Raw genomic sequence first — 19059 nt, 5'->3', positions numbered from 1 at the left:
CGCCAGGGAACCTTCTATCCCAGTAGAGGTTCCGGAAGAGGCAAAGGTCAGAACAGGATTGGTGCGAACGCCCCAGGAGGCCCCTCTGGTAAGGATTACCCCTTCTTCCCCTCAAGATCTGGGGGGGGAGGCTCCTTCTTTTCGCTCACAATTGGGGAAAGATCATTTCAGATCTGTGGGTTTTGCAGACGGTAAGGGGTTATCACATAGAGTTTTACGGCTCCCGAGTTCAGACGGTACGCCCCAGACCCTTACATTTCTCGGCAGAAGAGTAGAGTCTGATAGAAGCCGAGATTGCGGATCTTTTAAAGAAAAGAGCAATTTGCAGGTCGGTACTTCATCCAAACGGTTTTCTCAGCAACCTTTTCCTGGTAGAGAAAAAGGACAAGGGTTTCAGACCGGTTATCAATTTACGGGAGTTCAACGGGTGGCTGGTTTACCGCCACTTCAAGATGGAGGGGATACATCTACTTCGGGATCTCCTCCTTCAGGGCGATTGGATGGTCCGCATCGACTTGAAGGATGCGTATCTGACGGTTCCCATTATTCCCCCCTCACAGGCGTTTTCTCCAGTTCGCCTGGGGCGGTCAGGTCTTCGAATTTCGAGCGTTGCCCTTCGGTCTTTCTTCAGCTCTGTGGTGCTTCACGAAGCTGTTGCGCCCCGTGGTGGAGGCTCTCCGGCGTAAGGGGGTACGGATGATTATCTACCTGGACGACATCCTGATTTTGGATCAGTCTCTGGTACATCTCTCCCGGAACGTGACCATGCCTATTGCTTTACTTCAAGATCTCGGGTTTGTCATCAACGCTCAAAACTCGGAACTGCGGCCAGCACAACAGATGGTCTTCTTGGGCTTTCTAATAGACTCCGTCTTGGCTTCCTTGAGCCTGCCAGAATCCAAGGTAAACAAGATACGGAGGGAACTGTCTCAGGTTCTACGGAGGGACCGGATTTCGCTGCGCAAGCTTGCCAGGATCATGGGGCTGTTGTCCTCTTCGATTCAGGCCATTTTTTCGGGCCCGTTGCATTACAGGGCTCTTCAGAGGTTGAAGGCTCTGCATCTATGGCGAGGTCTGACCTACTCAGAACTAATCTCACTACCGGAGGAGGCCCGGACCGAACTTCAGTGGTGGATGGACCACATGTCGGCCAGGAATGGTCGGACGATCTTCGGGTCGGCCCCGGACTTGGTGATCGAATCGGATGCCAGCTGACTAGGCTGGGGAGCCCGGTGTGGCGACATATCGATGGGGGGCAGATGGTCGGAGGAGGAACTCCAGTTACACATCAACTGTCTGGAACTGCTGGTGGGATCCTTTGCGGTGAAGTCCATGACCAAGAACAGGATCTCGTGTTGCATCCTTCTGAGGATGGACAACATATCAGCAGTGCAGTACATCAATCGCCTGGGCGGTCCTCATTCTCGGGCCTTGTCCAATCTGGCGAGGGACTTCTGGCACTATTGACTTCAGAAGCAGATTTCAGTGACGGCGGAGTACCTTCCCGGTCTACAGAACACGGAGGCGGATTGGCACTCCAGGAATTTCTTGGATTCCAGCGACTGGCAACTCAATCGTGCAGTCTTCCTGGCTTTGATGACCAGATGGGGTCCATGCACTCTGGATCTTTTTGCCTCACGACTCAATCACCTTCCACGCTTCGTGAGCTGGAGACCGGATCCGGAAGCCACAGCGGTGGACGCCTTTCTGCAAGACTGGTCGAGGGAGTAACCTTACGCTTTTCCCCCTTTCATGATGATACCCAGGGTGGCAGCCCAGGTTCGTCATCAGGTAGCGTCCATGGTGCGGATTACACCGGTTTGGAGAGCGCAGACCTGGTTTCCAACGCTAATGGAGTTGGTCGTCGGATTGTCCGATTCCACTGCCCTCATTCCCTTCAATCCTCCAGGATCCCCAGGGGAACCTTCATCCGCTGGTGCTTCAGGGTCATCTACCTCTCATGGCGTGGAGGATTTCAGGGGACGTTGGAAGGACGACCAGCTTTCTTCAGACGCTGTGCACCAACAAGCCTGGGCGTCAGGAACGGTCAAACGTTATCGATCGGCTTGGCGACGATGGCACGGTTGGTGTCTGGAGAGACACTTGGATTCCGTGGGCGCATCAGTTACTCATATCGTGAATTTTTTGGCAGAGTTGTCTCGGAGTGGCTTGGCATACCAGACGGTTAACTCCTTTCGTTCAGCCATTTCCGCTGGATACTGCGAGATCGAGGGCAGACCGGCGGGGGAACACCCCTGGGTTTGTAAACTGATGCGGGGTATCCGGTTGGCTAATCCGCCGGAGCCTAGATATTCAGGTTTGTGGGATGTCAATCAGGTCCTGAAATTCCTGTTGGGTTGGCAGGATAATCAGTATTTGTCCCGCAAAGAACTGTCCGCTAAGTTGGCTATTCTCCTATGTCTCATCTCATGTAAAAGAGTGTCAGACGTCAGGGCTCTGGACATTACAGCTAGGGTTTTTACTCCGGATGGAGTTACCTTTACCGTTTCTCGGAGAACGAAAACTAATACCAGGTCAGTATCTTATCCTTCCTTTCCAGACCATCCTAAGTTGTGTGTGGTGAGATGTATTAAGGCATATGAGGAGGTGACCTCGGAGCTTATGCCTCCTGGTGAGCGACAATTGCTTATTGCTTTGCAGAAAACTTTCAAGGCGATTTCTTCCCCCTCAATTGCCAGGTGGGTACGTTGGATTATGTCTGAAGCAGGAGTGGATGTGAGTAGGTTTGGTGCTCATTCCACGTGGGGGGCCATGGCGTCGAAGGCCGTCCAGGTAGGTGGTAGATTAGATGATATTATGAATGCGGCAGATTGGTCGTCTGAGTCCACCTTTAAGAGGTTCTACTTCAAACCTATCTTGGAGGCGGCATCCCTGGTTGTAAGTAAGCTTTGAACTTGCATAATCCTCGCCTCCATCCTGCCATAGAATGAAAAATGTCCTAGCTTACGAGAAAGAAAGTTTCAATTATATTAAGGACTAGGAGGCGAGGATTATCCCTCCCTGAAAATATTTTTCATTCTCTCCCCACCCTGGAGCTTTCGTTGGTAGTCAGTAAGTTATTCCATGATATTGTTGATCAGGAATTTATTGGTATTGTTGCATTTTGGCTTATAACCTTAACAACAGGAGAGGGAGGGAAATTAATTGGAGCCACTCTTAGTCCCCCGGGGGTAGTATAGGTAAACAAAAGAAGAGTGTGTCCATCAAGTCTGAATTGGTGAAAAAAAGTGTAAAGCAAAGTGAATCACTGTGTTTTTTAAAAGAACCCTCACTCACCAACCTAGTTGGTGACATGCTTCATCATTGGGTTCCCACCGGAGAGACCGAATGTCTCCCCGGTGTGCTACGACGCCACAATTGTCACAATTTTAACCAAAAGGTAGCTTTAATGGTGGTAAACTGGACACTGTTAAAAGGAGTGAGGTGGACGTGTGAATTCTGGTGATAATTGGACCAGCTACGTCCTAATTAAGGTGCAAAATGGTCAACATGTTTCTGCTTCTAACGGTATTACATGAAGCATTCTTCAGGACCTAGTTGTGGACAACCACGGCGGTATACGCTCGCTAAGGCGCACCCTAACCAGTGGTGTCTAGAACCGCTAGCACTTACGGTTACCAAAATGGGGCCTTCAGGATTGCTGAAAGCTTTCAATTCTGTTGAAACAAAAAAGGATGAGGAGACAAAACAAAACAAAACAAACAGTGATTCACAACATACATGTATAATAACAGAAAACAAGGCAAGGAAAAACTTTTGTGTATGAGCACACATTTTGGCTTATGCCATTGCGATCATTGCATTTTCTTTGCTGTTCTCCGTTTTGACTTTGTTTCTCATGGATAATGTGACGGTTGTACCCTTTTCCGGAACCGGGTACCAGGGTTATTTCTCTGTTTCAGGGAATGATCAAAAGTTCGAATGAAGCAGTGATTCCAGCTTAACATCCTCCAGTGAAGAAGAGGAAGCGGAAGGGACGTCATGGCAATATGTTTGGTGGACTGTCATTGAAGCGGACTGTTGTTATCATAGAGACTACCCTCTGGTTCATGGGATTTGTAGTCTTTGATGTTTTATTGTGTTTCTTTTGATGTTCTTTTAAACTGCTGTGGATAATAAAGTGGAGGAAGATATGCATAATCCTCGCCTCCTAGTCCTTAATAGAATTGAAACTTTCCTTCTCGTAAGCTAGGAAATGTTTCATTTTACATACACACAAAAAACAGTGATCTCGCAGGGGTGGTGGGGGCGGACTAGCAGTGTTGTGGGAGGGGTCAGTGGGTGGGGAGAGAGGATACGGTACAGGGAAGTGGCTAGGGACACCTCTCTGGTCGCCTTGTAATGAGGATTTTTGCGAGGGACAGATTGAAAAATTCACCTCATGAGTGTGTAGTAGCAAGATCCATATTGTCGCGCTTTTTGCTCTGAGTTTGTGTCTTTTTCTAAATGAAATCGTACATCTGACTCCCACTCTCAGGGACCATTTTGTTTTTCGAAGTCTGCTGACATCCTTTGGGGCTTGGCTGCAACAAACAATTGTAATACGATGTCGATGACACAACTGCCATTTGTTAAGGTACATGAAATTAGAACGATTTTCATGTGTTTGTGCGGTGAATCATTTCCTTTCTAGTTTTCCCTTAACGTAATTCACAAACTGTGTTTTTTTTCCTCATTCAAACCCATTAATTCAGGCGCAAAACAACCAGGCCCCGCATGAACATGGGGGCATATTAGCAAGACCGGCTAAAAAATTATCGCAGTTTTCGCAGCAGGAAACTGCCGCTAAAACGGCGATAATTTTATAGCCGGTCTTGCTAATATGCGTTCTAGAATTCCAATAGGCTTCTATTGGAATTCTATAACGCATATTAGCAAGCCCATTATCGCCGATTTAGCGGCAGTTTCCTGCCGCGAAAACGGCTATAATTTTATTGCCGGTCTTGCTAATATGCCCCATGAATCTCTGAAATAACATTCAGTGGAAATTGGACTACAAGCACTCTTACATTGTTAATGTCACAAAACGCTGGTTTATAGACCCGCTATGGGCATTACTAACACGCTGTAGGCACAGCCTCTTGGATTTCCTTTATTTTTACATTGCCTCTTACTGCCAGATCTACGGGAGCTCCCGTGCCACAAAACCAGCCTGAAAACTCATATTGATGTTTCTTAATTCTAACTTTAATACGTTATGTGTATTTCAATAGGATTGCCACGGCTTGGATTTGCCCGACTGGCTCCCGTTTCAGAGGCAGAATGGCCACAACCTTCAGGGGTTAGAATAGATGTTCCAGGCTCATTCTTTGAAACTGCACGAGGGTTTGTGGTTGCCTTTAAATGTTTGCCAACATTTACCACATTTTAGAGTTAAGTGAGCTCTTCCACCAAGCGGGGTTTCCATAACCTGAAGCAGATGAGTGCATGTGGCTGTACTTTTGTAGTGCGTTCTGTAATATTTAGATCAGTAAGATTACACTACTGTGCGCCTACAGCATGTTCACGGAGATCAAACGCAGCTGAATGTGGCTCAGAACAAAACTGAGAAGTAATTTATGGTGAAGCCGAAGTATGTCGCTCGGGTCATATAGACTGCAAGATGTCTGGCTGCTCTTCTGCCGGTCTGTCCCTCTGTGCCCGGCGTCTGTATGTCTGTCTGCTTTTTAAAAACGTTTTTTGTATATAACGATCTATTTATAGCTTTTTGTTTATTTGGATACCTATCTGACCTTGTATCCCCTATGAGTCAGTATGTATATCTATCCGGTGAGGAACATCGCCTGCAAAGCTCTTAATTTATCATTAGGTTTAGGTTATGGCTCTGTTGCTGGGTTGAGCTTATGCACTTTAAATGGATTTTTATAAATTGTATATGAAGGAGCTTAATAAAGCCAGCAGCGTGCTCCAAGGAGCATTACTGCAGCTCTGCCATTGGAAGTGATGATGCAGAATGTGTTGATTAATGATGCCGGTATCAGTGAATACTCTTGTTGACTCCGGAGTGGCAGTCTCTTCAGTCCGTCCTGAGAGAGTGCTGAGTCCTCCGTTTATGGAGTAAAAGTGCTGTGTATTGTGTCCAAGAAGATAAGCTGCCGACTGAGTACTGATTAAGGGGTGGGAGAAGTATGCAGGAGGGGTGAGAGAGCAACAAGAGAAACATAAGGGAGAGAATAGAGCGTGCAGAGGGAGAGAGAGAAAAGTAGTGGGAGAGGGGAGGAGAAAAAGTGTGAATTTCCTCAATAAAACAGCTGCCCTGCAATTTTACACAATTTAAGGCGAACGACAGCCTCCAGAATAGAGGGATTTCCAGTACAGGGCAACTGAGACTGCAATTTCTGAATGGGGCACGATGCGCGCTGACTTTTCTCTGTAGGAGGCACGTTTTCTTTTGAAGCATAACACTGATGCCACAGAAGATAGAAGTTACGCCACTTTGATTGTGTGTGAGGAACGTTTTACAGCGCTCACGTTTAGCAGCAGATAAAATCTGACTGCACGAAAATTCAGATTTTCTGGCTGTGACACACGTGACTGAATCTGTCCCAGCCCTGCCAGCCTTTCAGAGCTGCGGCCCGGGCCTGTTGTGATTATAAATTGGACCCTGAGTGTCCCCGTGTAACTGAATAATTATTGAGGGAATTTGTGACTCTGGGTCCTTTTCTACTGTTCATTTGTGATTCTGGGCAAATAACTTAAACTCCCCATGCCTCACAAAACAAGCATTGGCATAGCCAATAGGTCTCGCTTTTAGGACCTTATAAGTGTTTAGCCATGCAACAGTTGCATAACTAAATACTTATAAGGTCCCAAAAGCCAGACCTATTGGCTATGCCAATGCTCGTTTCTGTTTATTACTGCTCTGTAGTAATGGCGGTGCACGGGTGCCACCATTACTACATAGAAGTAATAAACAGGTGAAAAAAAACGAGCTCACGGAGAACATCAAAGCGGCCGTGCGGCAGCGAAAGTGAAAGTGATCGCAATCACGATCAAACATCAAAGCGGCCGCGAAAGTGAGGCGCGCGTGCTCGCGCACATGCACTGTAGCTCTAGGCTACAGTGGTAGCACTTTTTTGAGCCCTCACAAAAAGTCTCGCCAGACCAGCGCATGCGCTGGGTCAGGAGAGACCTAAAAATGAATGTGTCTGTCTGTAACGCAACTGGTGCTCACATAAAGCCTCTGATACTTTCTGGTCTAGTTCGTGATATATAAGACTAAAAAAAAACCAGTTCAAATGATGCATTGAAAAAAGGTGTGTCGAGTGTTGATGAATAAAGCGCAGTTGTAATGGATGATGAGGGTCTGTATTAATCACTCTGGGTTACTATGAGGTGGATAATAAAGGACAATGCAATGATTTATTTCAGGCCAGTGTGCTGGGGAACGAAAGAGGCTCCACTATGGCCTTTGGGTGCACACAAAATGAATAGGTTCTCCACTGAAATCACCCGAGTCAATATTGTAAATGATGAGATTCTTGGCAAAAGTGTCTGAAACCGATGACCTGAAGACTGAAGGTGGGGAGCTGGTTTCTGGCGTGTTAAACGTAATACTGGTTTCCAGTTCCCTGGGCAAGGCAGGTATGCACTTTAAACATGTGGGTGCTGCTGAGCTCATGTCCTGGGCTGGGAAGCTTATGTTCAAGGCTATGTTTCAGCACCTTGATCCTTTTTCATGTTTTTCATGTTTCCATATTGCCTCTTGGAGTCTTGGTACAGCACTGTGGCTAATAAAAAAAATGCTTCCTTTGATATTACTCAGCAATGCATTGTATCTTGAAGTCTGTTATGAAGCTCTGTGGTTATACTGAATAAGCAGCTAACTATGTTATATGACATCTCTGTTTTAATGTAATAACTGCACTTTCACAATTGCTTTATTAATCTTCTTACTTCCTCAAATTTGCTTGAAAATGCACCATTTTTCCACTCTTTTTTCAAAATTTTCTCAGGAACCCCCCCCCCCCCGAACTCCCCTTAGGTTGTTCAGGCTCGCTCGCTCGCTGCAGAGCAGTATGACAATCATTTTACGCCCTACCACTTTCAAATATCACCAGCCGCCCTTGGTTGCAAATCAACTGAGTGAGATCGCAGATTCCACTCGCCCACTCCGCAAAATTGTTGAAAACCACCATGGCTTCTCCTACGAATCACGATTTAAGGAAGGCAGTGCCCCCAGGCACTCCTGGTACAATGGCAACTGCCAAAAGGCCAAGAAAACCTATTAAATCCAATGACAAGCAGGCAATAAAGGCCAATATGCTAACCTATAAAAACACAATCAAGCTAGCTAAAAAAAAAAATGGGAACTAGAAAGATGGGAGATTTTGAGGCACACTCTAAATAGCAGGGACATGAGGACCTTCTGGAAAATAATTAATACAGACTCTAAGGAGGACAAACCAGTAATCAAACCAAATCTAGGGGCTGAGGTTTGGAAGGTCCATTTCCAATCCCTTTATCCCAGGGTGGAGGGTGATCCAGGGCTTGCAGCAACTCATTGTCCCCAGTCACAACTAGCTCGCCTGGATACGCCCGAAATCTCCCTAAAAGAGATAACAGCCGCAATCGACCGAGTAATCCCCCGCAAAAGCTCCGGGCCTTGATAAGATCCCTAGGGATCTCTATCGTACCAAACCTAGTATTTGGGCTCTGTACTTATGGACCGTTTTCAATGCTATTCTCCAGGGAATGGAGTTGCCCACAACATGGTTGGGGGCGGAAATTATTCAAATTTTTAAAAAAGGATCACCCCCTACATCCTGCAAATTATTGGCCCATCAGCCTTATTGACGTGGCACAGAAAACCTTTGCCCGAGTGCTTCTGGACTGTTTACAGAACTGGGTGGAGGAATTTTCCATTCTTAGTCCCTTCCAGGCCGGTTTTAGAGCTAAAATGTCCACAATCGATCGCGTTTTCAGGATGCAATTACTGCACTGGAAACCAGTAATCCAGGAGGGTGGCAGCCTCTATATGATCTTTGTGGATTTAAAATCTGCCTTCGATCTAGTTCCCGGAGAGAAATTATGGGTTATTTTACTAGATTTGGGAGCACCCCCATACATATACCGCATTCTGAAAAGATTGCATGAACACAACTTTGCCCAAATCAGATATGGGAAGCACGGAGAGCTCACCGATCGCATATCCATAGAGAGAGGTGTGCGGCAAGGGTGCTTTCTGGCTCCGACCCTCTTTTGTATTTTTATCAATGGCTTAGTGGGGACCGGACAGCAGGAGGGGACATAGATGCTCCTAAGCTAGCGGGCCACAAGGTACCTGCCTTGATGTCCGCAGATGATACCATCCTGCTGTCGAGGTCACCTGTGGGCATACAAAGGGTTTTGAACATTTTCCACTTATTTTTCAAGAAAAAGGGCCAGGAAATTAACACCCAGAAAACGGAATATATGGTCTTTAACTCAGGGTACTCAAAACGACCTAATCCCCAATTAGATGGGGAATCTTTAGAGAGAGTCCTTGTATGCAAATACTTAGGACTATCTCTAAATGAGAAAATTGAGTGGGTGGTTCAGATTAAGAAGGTCTGTTTGAAACTGGCACAAGCATCCGGGGGCTGGCGGAACAGCAGAGGAAGTGTGTTCACAAGATGCTGGGGCCGGTGTTAGAAATATATAGGGCACAAGCCAGAGGAGCTGCCTCATATGGGGCAGAAATTTGGGGTCATCGGCCACGGAAAAACTTGCTAAGATCGAGAACTCATTCCTCAGACAACTCTTGCGACTTCCCATAAGCACACCACTCACCCCACTCTGAATGGATCTTGGAGTTAGCTCAATTGCACTTGCGGTTGCCCGTAGACCCCTACTATACTAGCGCCGCTTATGGAGTACCCCTGAGCTATCCATGTATAGAGAGGAACTGAGGGAAGTGGCAAACCTTAATGGAGCAAGCAAAATATCTTGGCTTACTCATATCAAGAATTCTCTGATAGCCATTGGAATGGGAGACTTATGGGATAGTGCCGACGTTAGATGTCCTTTAACACCTAGGAAGGTTTTGATCAAGAATTTCAAAGACCATAAACTTAACCTATTACTGAGGGGTTCCAGGACAGGCACACTTGCATCTTTCTAGAAGTCAAAATGCAATATAGTTTTGAATCTATCATAGACGATATACAGCCGTCCTTCGCTAAAAAACTATACTTGCAGTTCAGGTATGGTGCACTTCTCTTACGTGCCGTTACCTATAGGTGGGGGGCCAGCTCCACAAAAGATTGCCCATCCTGTAATAATTGTACGGAGACTGACCTGCACGTACTGTTTTTTTGTCCTGCATATAAGGAAGTAAGAGTTCGCTGGTTACGTCAGCTTTGTAGGAATCTCAGAACTTCCCACTGCTCATAAGCTTTCAGGATCCTAAAATATGATAGTAGCATGCTTATTGCATATTCAGTGTCCCGCTATCTGTTTTCAATGTGGTGTGTACGCTGAGCAGTTCTAAAGAAAGAGCATGCCCAACCAACTCTCCCTACTTTCGCACTATGACAGCGATTCCGCCTTTTATATACACGATTTTGTACTGAATGATTGAGATACTTGTATTTTTTAGGATATTTATTACATCTTACAATTTTTTATTGATCAAATATTTTAATGTGTATGCTGAATTTTAATGTTGAAAAAGCTGTATTGATTGCACTGTTTTTTTGTTTTACATGCTTTTATGGCCTTATCAGGCCGAAATAAAGTATCTCTTGACTTGATAATGCAGAATTAAGTATTCAGCAATACAGTTTATCAATAATTTATCAAAATCCATCTGGCCTTGCAATTAAATTCAGTGTTAGATAATGAAGGGTAATTTCATTCTATAATCAAATGCTTAGTAAAGTAATCCAGGTAATATTTCTGTAAGTGAAATGCTTGGCTTTGTCAGCAGTTGTTTTAACCAGTTTGGCACTTCCCACATCAACTATTCCGGTTTGTTTTAGGAAAGTAATTGGGGCAAATAAAATATAAGCTGAATAAATTGACCTAAGTAAAGCATAGTGTTAAACTGTAGTCTTGTAGCTGGAGGAAGGAAAGGTAACAATAACATTGTGGAACTCCACAAGTGCATACTGAGCATGTAATCTGTAACGCATTAATAGGATTTTTTGTTTTTGCCGGTGAGCAGTGCAGTCTCTTCCGCGGTTAGCTGCTGCTGAGCAGAGCTGATTGGTGGACTTGACGTATTCTGGGGTGGAGCTGAAAGAGTTGAGAACAGAGGGTACTGGCCAAGTGCTATCTAATAGGGTGGTGGGGAGATGGATAGAGAATGGATTATTGGTGGGCTACTGTACCAAGGGACCCCCAACGGTGTCGTTTGGTGAAGGAGGAAATGCTGTGCTTATAGCAATTAGTTGAGTCTCCAATTCTTGATAAAGGCCACACCTTGGATTTGGTAAGGTCCACTCAACCCAGGTTTATGATCCCCCTGCCTACTCAGCAGGCTCGTTGTCTGCCAATTTGGCCAACAGTACGTAACTGGTAAAAAATAAAATAAAAGTGGAGGCCCTAAGTGACACAATACATCCGCCAAATAGGGCGGAGGATGTAGAACAGAAAAGTGAGTGGTTTGCGAGTTGGATTCAGGATACCATAGATAAGGTGGCGCCAGCTCGTAGTGGGAGACCTGCCACTACTTGGTACTCTTGCTACACCCCTTCCACTTTGTGAGGAGAAGCAGAGGCTTTGCTGATGTGCAAGACACTGGTGCAAGAATTATGAGTCAGAGTCTCAATGGATGTATAAAAAGGAGTTGGGCAATTACAAAAGAGTGATTATGGCCACTAAAGCAGCCTTTTATGATGCAAGGATCATTGAAGATACTGATCCACGGAAGGAGACCTTTAAGGTGCTCAAAGAATTAAGTCAGCCAAAAGATCGGGCCTTTGTGGTAGACCCTCAGGACTGCAATAGGATGCAAGTTTTTTAATGGATAAGATTAAGGACATCCTGAAGGAAGTAAGGAACACCCGCTTTGTTCTTGTCCACTGATAGTGGCTGATGTGCACCCCCAATCAGGGTGGGTGTCTATAGGTATTTCCACCCATGAGCTAGAGATCCTGGCCTTGTCTTTGGCAGCTGTTAAATATGGCTTCCTGGAAGACCATTCTCCCCCGAGGAGTTCGAGGCAGCCTTTCCCGCTGTGGAGGGCGAGTTTTTGTCTCCCCTGAACACCTCCTTGGTATCCGGAAAAGATTTAAGAGGGCTAGGGTTGAAGAAGGCATGGGACTGATTAATGAAAAACGTAAAGCACTATCGCCCAGTTTACTGCCGCCATTTCCAGCTAAAATACTGGAGCAGCATGTGAATAAAATCCTTACCAAATTCATGAAAGATCAGAAAGTGCTCCACCCTTGCCAGTATGGCTTTTGTGCCAATCATAGTACCGGGTTAGTGATGTTCTCGGTTATGGATAAACCTAAAGTTGCGGCTGATATGAACAGGCCCTCTGTGTTGATCAGGTTGACCATCAAGTGCTCCTGTATAGGTTAATAGCATGCCGTATTATAGGATCCGCACTCCTTTGGATTTCATCCTTTCTGAATGAACGGTCACAGAGGGTGCAGATGGGTGGGCATGTCTCTAGAGATAGGGTGCTCTCTAGTGGGTTTCCAGAGGGAGATGCACTATCCCTGTTGCTGTTCAGTATTTATGTATATCATCTGATTGTAGCATTAGCACACTTGGATTGCCAATTGTTTAAAAACCCAGATGGCACTCAGTTGGTCTTACGGATCGAGAGTTCCATGCAGACACAGTTGAACGTTCAGAATATTCTGCGGTTTACAGCGAACTGGATGACAGCTAACTCACTGAAAGTAAATTCTACTAAGACTGAGGTTCTAGCTATTGCTGTGATGGGGAATCCATGGAGGGGTGTGTTTTTTTACCCTGGGAGTTAGGTCCCACCCCTGACTCCATGCCAGTAGTGTAAAGTCTAGGGATTAAGCTGGATAGTAACTTGTCAATGGCTAAGCAGGTAGTGACAGTGTGCAGGAGCTGCACAGGTTTCTTGAGGCAGCATTGGAAACTGGTTCCTATCCTCTCATTTGCTGCTATGGGAACAGTGGTGGCTGCGTTGATTATGACATGCTAGATTATGGTAATGCCCTGTACATTGGCGTCCCCTATAAGCTGTTGGATAAGCTTCACATGGTTATGAGCAATGCAGCAAGACTACTGTTCAAGCAACCAAGACGGACGCATGTAACGCCACTTTTGCAACAACTGCATTGGCTGCCAGTCCAACAGAGGACCATGTTCAAAGGCCTGTGCATTGCACATAAGACGTTGAATTGCACAGTTCCATCGTATATTAAGGAACGCCTATGGCAATATGTGCCTGGACGCCGTCTATGCTCCTATAAGACGTTTTTGCTGACCTGCTCATGTTTCAAGAAAACTACTTTGGGTAGTCTGCCATTTCTGGTATGATACCACAGATCTGGAATTAACTTATGGAAGGTTTGAGGAAACAAACTGCTCTTGTTCCCTTTCAGAAGAGATTGAAAACGTTACTATTTAAACACGCTTTCGGAAGAGATAAATGCTCTAATCTCCTCAATATCGGTAGTAACATGTTATCATAACCCTTGGGCAAGCACCTAGAGACCAGTTGTATTTGTGCGCTATATAAGTGTTATTAACATAACAGGATCAGCTTTGTGTAAGGAGTTATCCTTATGATACACCTTTTAAAATCTGTGACGGATGGTGACTTTTTAAAAGAAAAGCATAGGATAAAATGCTTAGCCAAATATTCCTGTTTACTTGCCACATTGAAAATGTTTTCTAACGCTTTTCTTTGTAGTGATGGGGCATGTAATAGCTAATGGCTTGGAGCTGATTGGCACTGGTCGATCTGTGCATTATGATGTGGAGTTGGACACTGCAGTAAAAAGGATGGTTGAGCTCTCAAAAGCGCAACCATTGAGCAACAGGGAGCAGTTGCACGTGGCGGCAGTGGAAACATTTGCAAAAGGGTAAGCGTTTTTCACTCCTTTGAGTTAATTCATATTAAACATATTGAAATTTAGGGCCCAGTTTTTTCATGTAGAGGAGAAGAAACACAATAAGAAAGTAGAGAATACATGAGAGTAGAGATCGGGAGAGAACAATCTTTGGCAAAACCAGTTATTGTGGCTTGCACTTTGAAGGGCTGATTTAGGCTTTGGAGTATGGTAATTACTCTGTAAGCCACGGGGTAAGATATTCAGTTGCCTTGACATTAACAGTACTCTGAATGTAGCTGTCTGCTGGCCCTGTGGACATCTATTAGAATTGTCAGGAACCACCATCATGGCGGTTCCTGTCAATATATTAAAGTTAGACAGACTGTACCATCAAAATTTCAATCAACGTGTTTTTGTTTTTTCAAAATCCCAAAGTGGGATTTTATTTTTGAAAAAAACCAAAGACTAATGACCACGTACACCATGGGAATCTTTTCTCATGCTATGGGGGGTCGTTAAAAAGTTTTTACTGTCCCTTTCTCTTAATCGGGTAGGTGGTCGAATAGCCAAACCTCCGACTGCCCTTACTCAATCAGGCCATCTAGAGAGTATGACAGTGACCTGTAATTCAGGTGGGCCGACCTTAAGTTTGGCGGACAGGGTACTCCATTCCTGTTGTGACTGAGTACTTGTCTCAGTCAAACTCTAAACCAGCCCCTAGGTCCGGACTAAAACATTTAAAAGCTTGCTGCAGTGAAATAAAAGCCAAAGAAAACAATTACTTTCTATATGCAATGCATCAGTGACTTGAAGAATTGAAGTTTGGTGATTCAGTGTACTAGTAAAATAGTTCCTTTAGCATGCATTGCACTGCATGCTCTTCATGGAAGGTGAAATGATTCAACAATATATCGAGTAGAATGAAAAAAATGCCCCTCTAGATGGAGCCAAAGCCCACTCTGGGAAAGTCATATTGCCTATGGGCGGTAGGTCTTGCACACAGCTGCTCTGTCAAGCCACACCTAAATAGTAGAACTTTGGTACAAGATAAACAGTGGATATTAAAGTGTGGATTGCGCTTGTGTGCTCATATGCAGTACTTTCAGTTACAGTGACAAGCAAGTACGGGTGCCCCACATAGAGAGGTGGTTCACAAGTATGTATAGGGGACAGTGAAAGTGCCAGTGGTCTCAGTCATATTACCTTCTGTCTCAAGGTACCTACTAAACATATCATCTGATAGTGACATCTAGCCGCAGATTCCTTACATTAGAATTTCCCAGTCGTCTGGCTGGATCAAGAAGACTTTTGCTCGAGCAATATACTTGCCCACCACTAGGTAGCGTCGGTACTCTTCGTGTTGCATCGTCCACGCCTAAAGTGATGTCCACGTCAACTATATAGACGCCACCTCGGCGGGCTGTCAGTGTGTTTCCACGCTTGTTTCAGCATTTTGTTAACGATTTTTGCAGATTTTTAGGTCTCGTCTAGCGTTTTTTAGGTCTCGCCTAGCGACGCAGCGCATGCGTTGCTCTCCTTGGCGAGACCTATTGTTGTCGGTTTGGTGGGCGAAGGGGGACAGGACATGTGCACTTGCCTGGACAGCCAATATGCACGTGCACGGCGTCTCCTCTCTGGCGATGTTCGCTTTCATGCGCTTCCACTTTCGCGAGCTTGATTTAGCTTTCACTTTCACTGCGGCGCTGACTTCACACAAGGCAGACTCCTACATTTCAGAGCTCAAGCATATGAAGATCTTTTTTCCCACGCGTATTTTTATTCACATTTCAGATTTTTCATCCTCTACGCACATACAAACGACACCATATTACCTGCACATGAAAACATGTACCCTAGTTGGTAGCCTGTATCTCTAGACATGCTTTCTTTCCTTGTTGCAGACTTGGACAGTTGTTTGTCGATTCCCGCTGAGGGTTGATCAACTGTCCGCCCTCACATTTGCCTGCTGCTAAAATGGCTCACTCTATGCCACGGAGGCGTGGTCGGTGTATGGCGTGGACGGTGGGTCCATGCGGGAGGAGTGTGTACAGAGACTACACGGGAATACAGGTCTGTGTTTAGGAGGCATTTCAAGTGAATCTTTCTCAGCACCACTGGCTTGGAGGCTACGACCTGTTGCAGATTCTCCAGCAGCTTCTGCTCCACACTAAAACATTAAATACAGCCTCTTGCAGTGGGCACCGGGCACCAGGCACAGTGCCACTGCATTCCTGCACTGCAGTACTCTGCTAGAGGCACAGGTGACGGCCAGGATGGCATTTTTCTCCTACAGTTCTTGTTCAACATTTTTATCAAGTGCTTTGTGCAGACAATGTAGTTTCACTTTACAACACTTCACACGCCTTGCTTGGTATGACAAGGATCAATGATAGAAAGAAAAAAAAGCATTTGCAATGCAATAGGTCTCGCATTTGCCAGGGTTTGTGCTATTTGCATCGTAGATGGCAATGCATTTTATTTGTGTTTTGAAAACCTGCAAGCGGTGCGTAAACACGCACTTTGTACTTATAGCCATTGCTTACGAGAAGCCAGGCTGGCAGTAAAAGAGGGGCAGTTACTGCCAGGCTTGCTTCTAGTAAGCAATAACTATGCACTGCTTGCAGGTTTTTCAAAACACATATATAAAAGGTATTGTCATTTACAATGCCAAAAAGCTCTCACAAATGCGAGACCTATTGCATTGCAAATGCTTGTTCTACAATGTAAAAGACTTCTACATTCAATCTGTGCAACACCAACCATCGTGCCATGTCGGTGACTTACCCACACTTAATTTGTCTTTGGTGCCTGGACCCGTGACTATGACTCAGTCGTGCTCTGAGTGCCGGGGCATGGCTCCGAAAGTTTTAAGGGAGCGGTCCCTAAAGCTGCTGCGGCCAGGCACTCGCGTCTACGGCATTTGCCCTGGAAGTGTCGTTCTCAGTCGCAGTCCAGAGGAAGGTCCGGGCACCGATCTGGGAGTTCTAAATCCTCGTCCTCCCACTCGAAAGCTTTGGGTCGCTCAGGTAAGAGGCGTTAGAAACACTAGAAGTCGAAGTGTGGTTCAACTCCTCTCCGTCCGTCAGCCAATGTGACAGAGGAGTCCCGACGCTCTAGGCCTCGTTCTGTAGAACCTGCGCCTGGGTCAGCTCTGCACTTCCCTTCCTTTCTAGAAGCCATGGCAAACCCCTGGGCAGCTTAAAGAATTTTATGATGCCATGTGTTTCATATTTGGGAGTCCTGACCCTCCCTGTGTGCCTTTGGGCCCCGTAGGCTCAGAGGCGGCTCCATTGGGTTTCGTCCCAGTGCCCCCAATGGATCCAGTGGTGGATCTGGACTGGTCGTGCCACCGTGACCTTTCCTAGTCCCCACACGGAACTCCAGCACTCCCCGATGGTGCCCACCCCATTCTTGTCCCTGATGACCCAGAGCAGGATCGGTGCCAACAACACCCTTTGATCCTAGGTTGGTTCCTCAGCCCTAATTTGAAGGGCTAGGAATGGAGGAAGATTAGGAGGGGTGCTGGACCCTTTACAAGACCAGCCTGAGCATGAAATGGATTGGTATGAGGAACTGGGGTGAGGCCAGTGGACTTGAAACCTCTCCAGATTCTGGCTTGCTTTCTCCTCCTACCGTGGCTACGGAGAAGAGAGCTACATATGCTCTGGTGGTGAGAAGGGCAGCAGACGTCCTAGACCTTCATTTCCCTTAGATGGAAGTCAAGACGAGCATCTTGACAGAGGACCTGCAGCCGGGTGTCTCCTCCTGAGAACCCCTCCTGCCTTTCAACAAGGCCTTGACTGTTGTACAAGGGCTGCCACAGGTCCAAAAGGACGCCCAAGCCATTCTCCCACAAGCAGTATCTGACAGTAGATATGCAGCAAAGTTCACCATTCGTTGTGGGCTTGACACCACTGACTCGTTGGGCAGAGTGATGTCATCAACGGTGGCTGTTGGACGCCACGCCTGGCTGAGAGCTGCTGGCTTTTCTGGGCTTGTCCAGACTTCCCTTATGGACATGCCCTTTGATGGCACCCATCTCTAAGGAGACCAGGCAGACATGGCCCTGGAGCGCTTTAAGAACTCATTAGCTACAGCCAAGTCCTTAGGCCTCACAGTAACCACCCGTCCCCGTCGGCTTTTCACTTCTTCTGTGGTCACGGTAGGGGCTTTCAGCTGCACCAGCCATATCCCAGCCACAAGACTGCGCCAGTTCAGCAACCTCTGCGCTGCTGTGGACGCAGCTCCTTTCGACCACGTGGGTTGGACGGCCAGAGGTCAAGTCAGTCCAACCCTGCAGCCTCTAAACCTTCCTAGTCTCGCCCTTCAGGATCATGGGCGGCCAGTTGGTGGCAGGATCAACTTTCACTGGCAAAATGTCACATCAGACAAGTGGGATCTTCAGATAGTCCGAAAGGGCTACTTCCTCCCTTTCGAGATTACCCCTCCCTCCATGCCTCCAATTTACGACCGGCTGACGGAGGACCACCTGAACTTGCTTCAGGAGGAAGTCAGGACTCTCTTGGCCAAGGTAGCCATAGAGAGTGTTCTGGCACCAGAGGTAGTCTGTGGTTGCTATTCCTGGTACTTTCTGGTCCCGAAAAAGGACAAGGGCCTGCATCCTAATCTAGATCTACGAGCCCTCAACTGCTTCCTCAAAAAGGAAAAGTTCAAAATGCTGACTTTGGCTCAGGTCTTGTCTACCCTAGACCCTGGAGACTGGATGGTAGCGTTGGTCTTATATGGATGCTTATTTTCTCATTCACTTCTGCCTGCCCTTCTTATTGCCCTCAGTTTGTGGTAGGCCACGAGTACTTTCAGTTTAAAGTGCACCCCCCTGGCCTTGCAAGCGCCCCTCGGGTGTTCACCAAGGTGATGGTGGTGGTTGCAGCTCATCTGCGCAGATCACGGGTGCCAGTCTTCACCCATCGTGACAACTGACTGTTGAAGGCTAGTTCACCCTAGACTGTCCTTGCCCACCTCTAAACTACGGCAAATCTCTTGCTTTCGCTGGGATTCACTATCAACAAGCCGAAGTCACACCTGACTCCCTCCCAGATGCTCCCCT

General features: G+C 46.4%; 1 protein-coding gene across 2 annotated transcripts in view; it reads left to right on the top strand.

Annotated features, from left to right (window-relative positions):
- TTC38 (tetratricopeptide repeat domain 38) overlaps positions 1-19059 on the top strand; it is a 508844-nt gene that overhangs the window by 150720 nt on the left and 339065 nt on the right. For both annotated transcript variants that reach the window (XM_085652408.1, XM_085652407.1), the window contains exon 4: positions 13850-14021. In XM_085652408.1, coding sequence (XP_085508534.1) covers positions 13850-14021 — 172 coding nt within the window. The remainder of the gene's footprint in view (positions 1-13849; positions 14022-19059) is intronic.

The sequence above is a fragment of the Triturus cristatus genome, chromosome 4_1 (genome assembly GCF_964204655.1).
Source record: "Triturus cristatus chromosome 4_1, aTriCri1.1, whole genome shotgun sequence".
NCBI lineage: Eukaryota > Metazoa > Chordata > Amphibia > Caudata > Salamandridae > Triturus > Triturus cristatus.
This window is presented reverse-complemented; position numbering and strand designations above follow the sequence as displayed.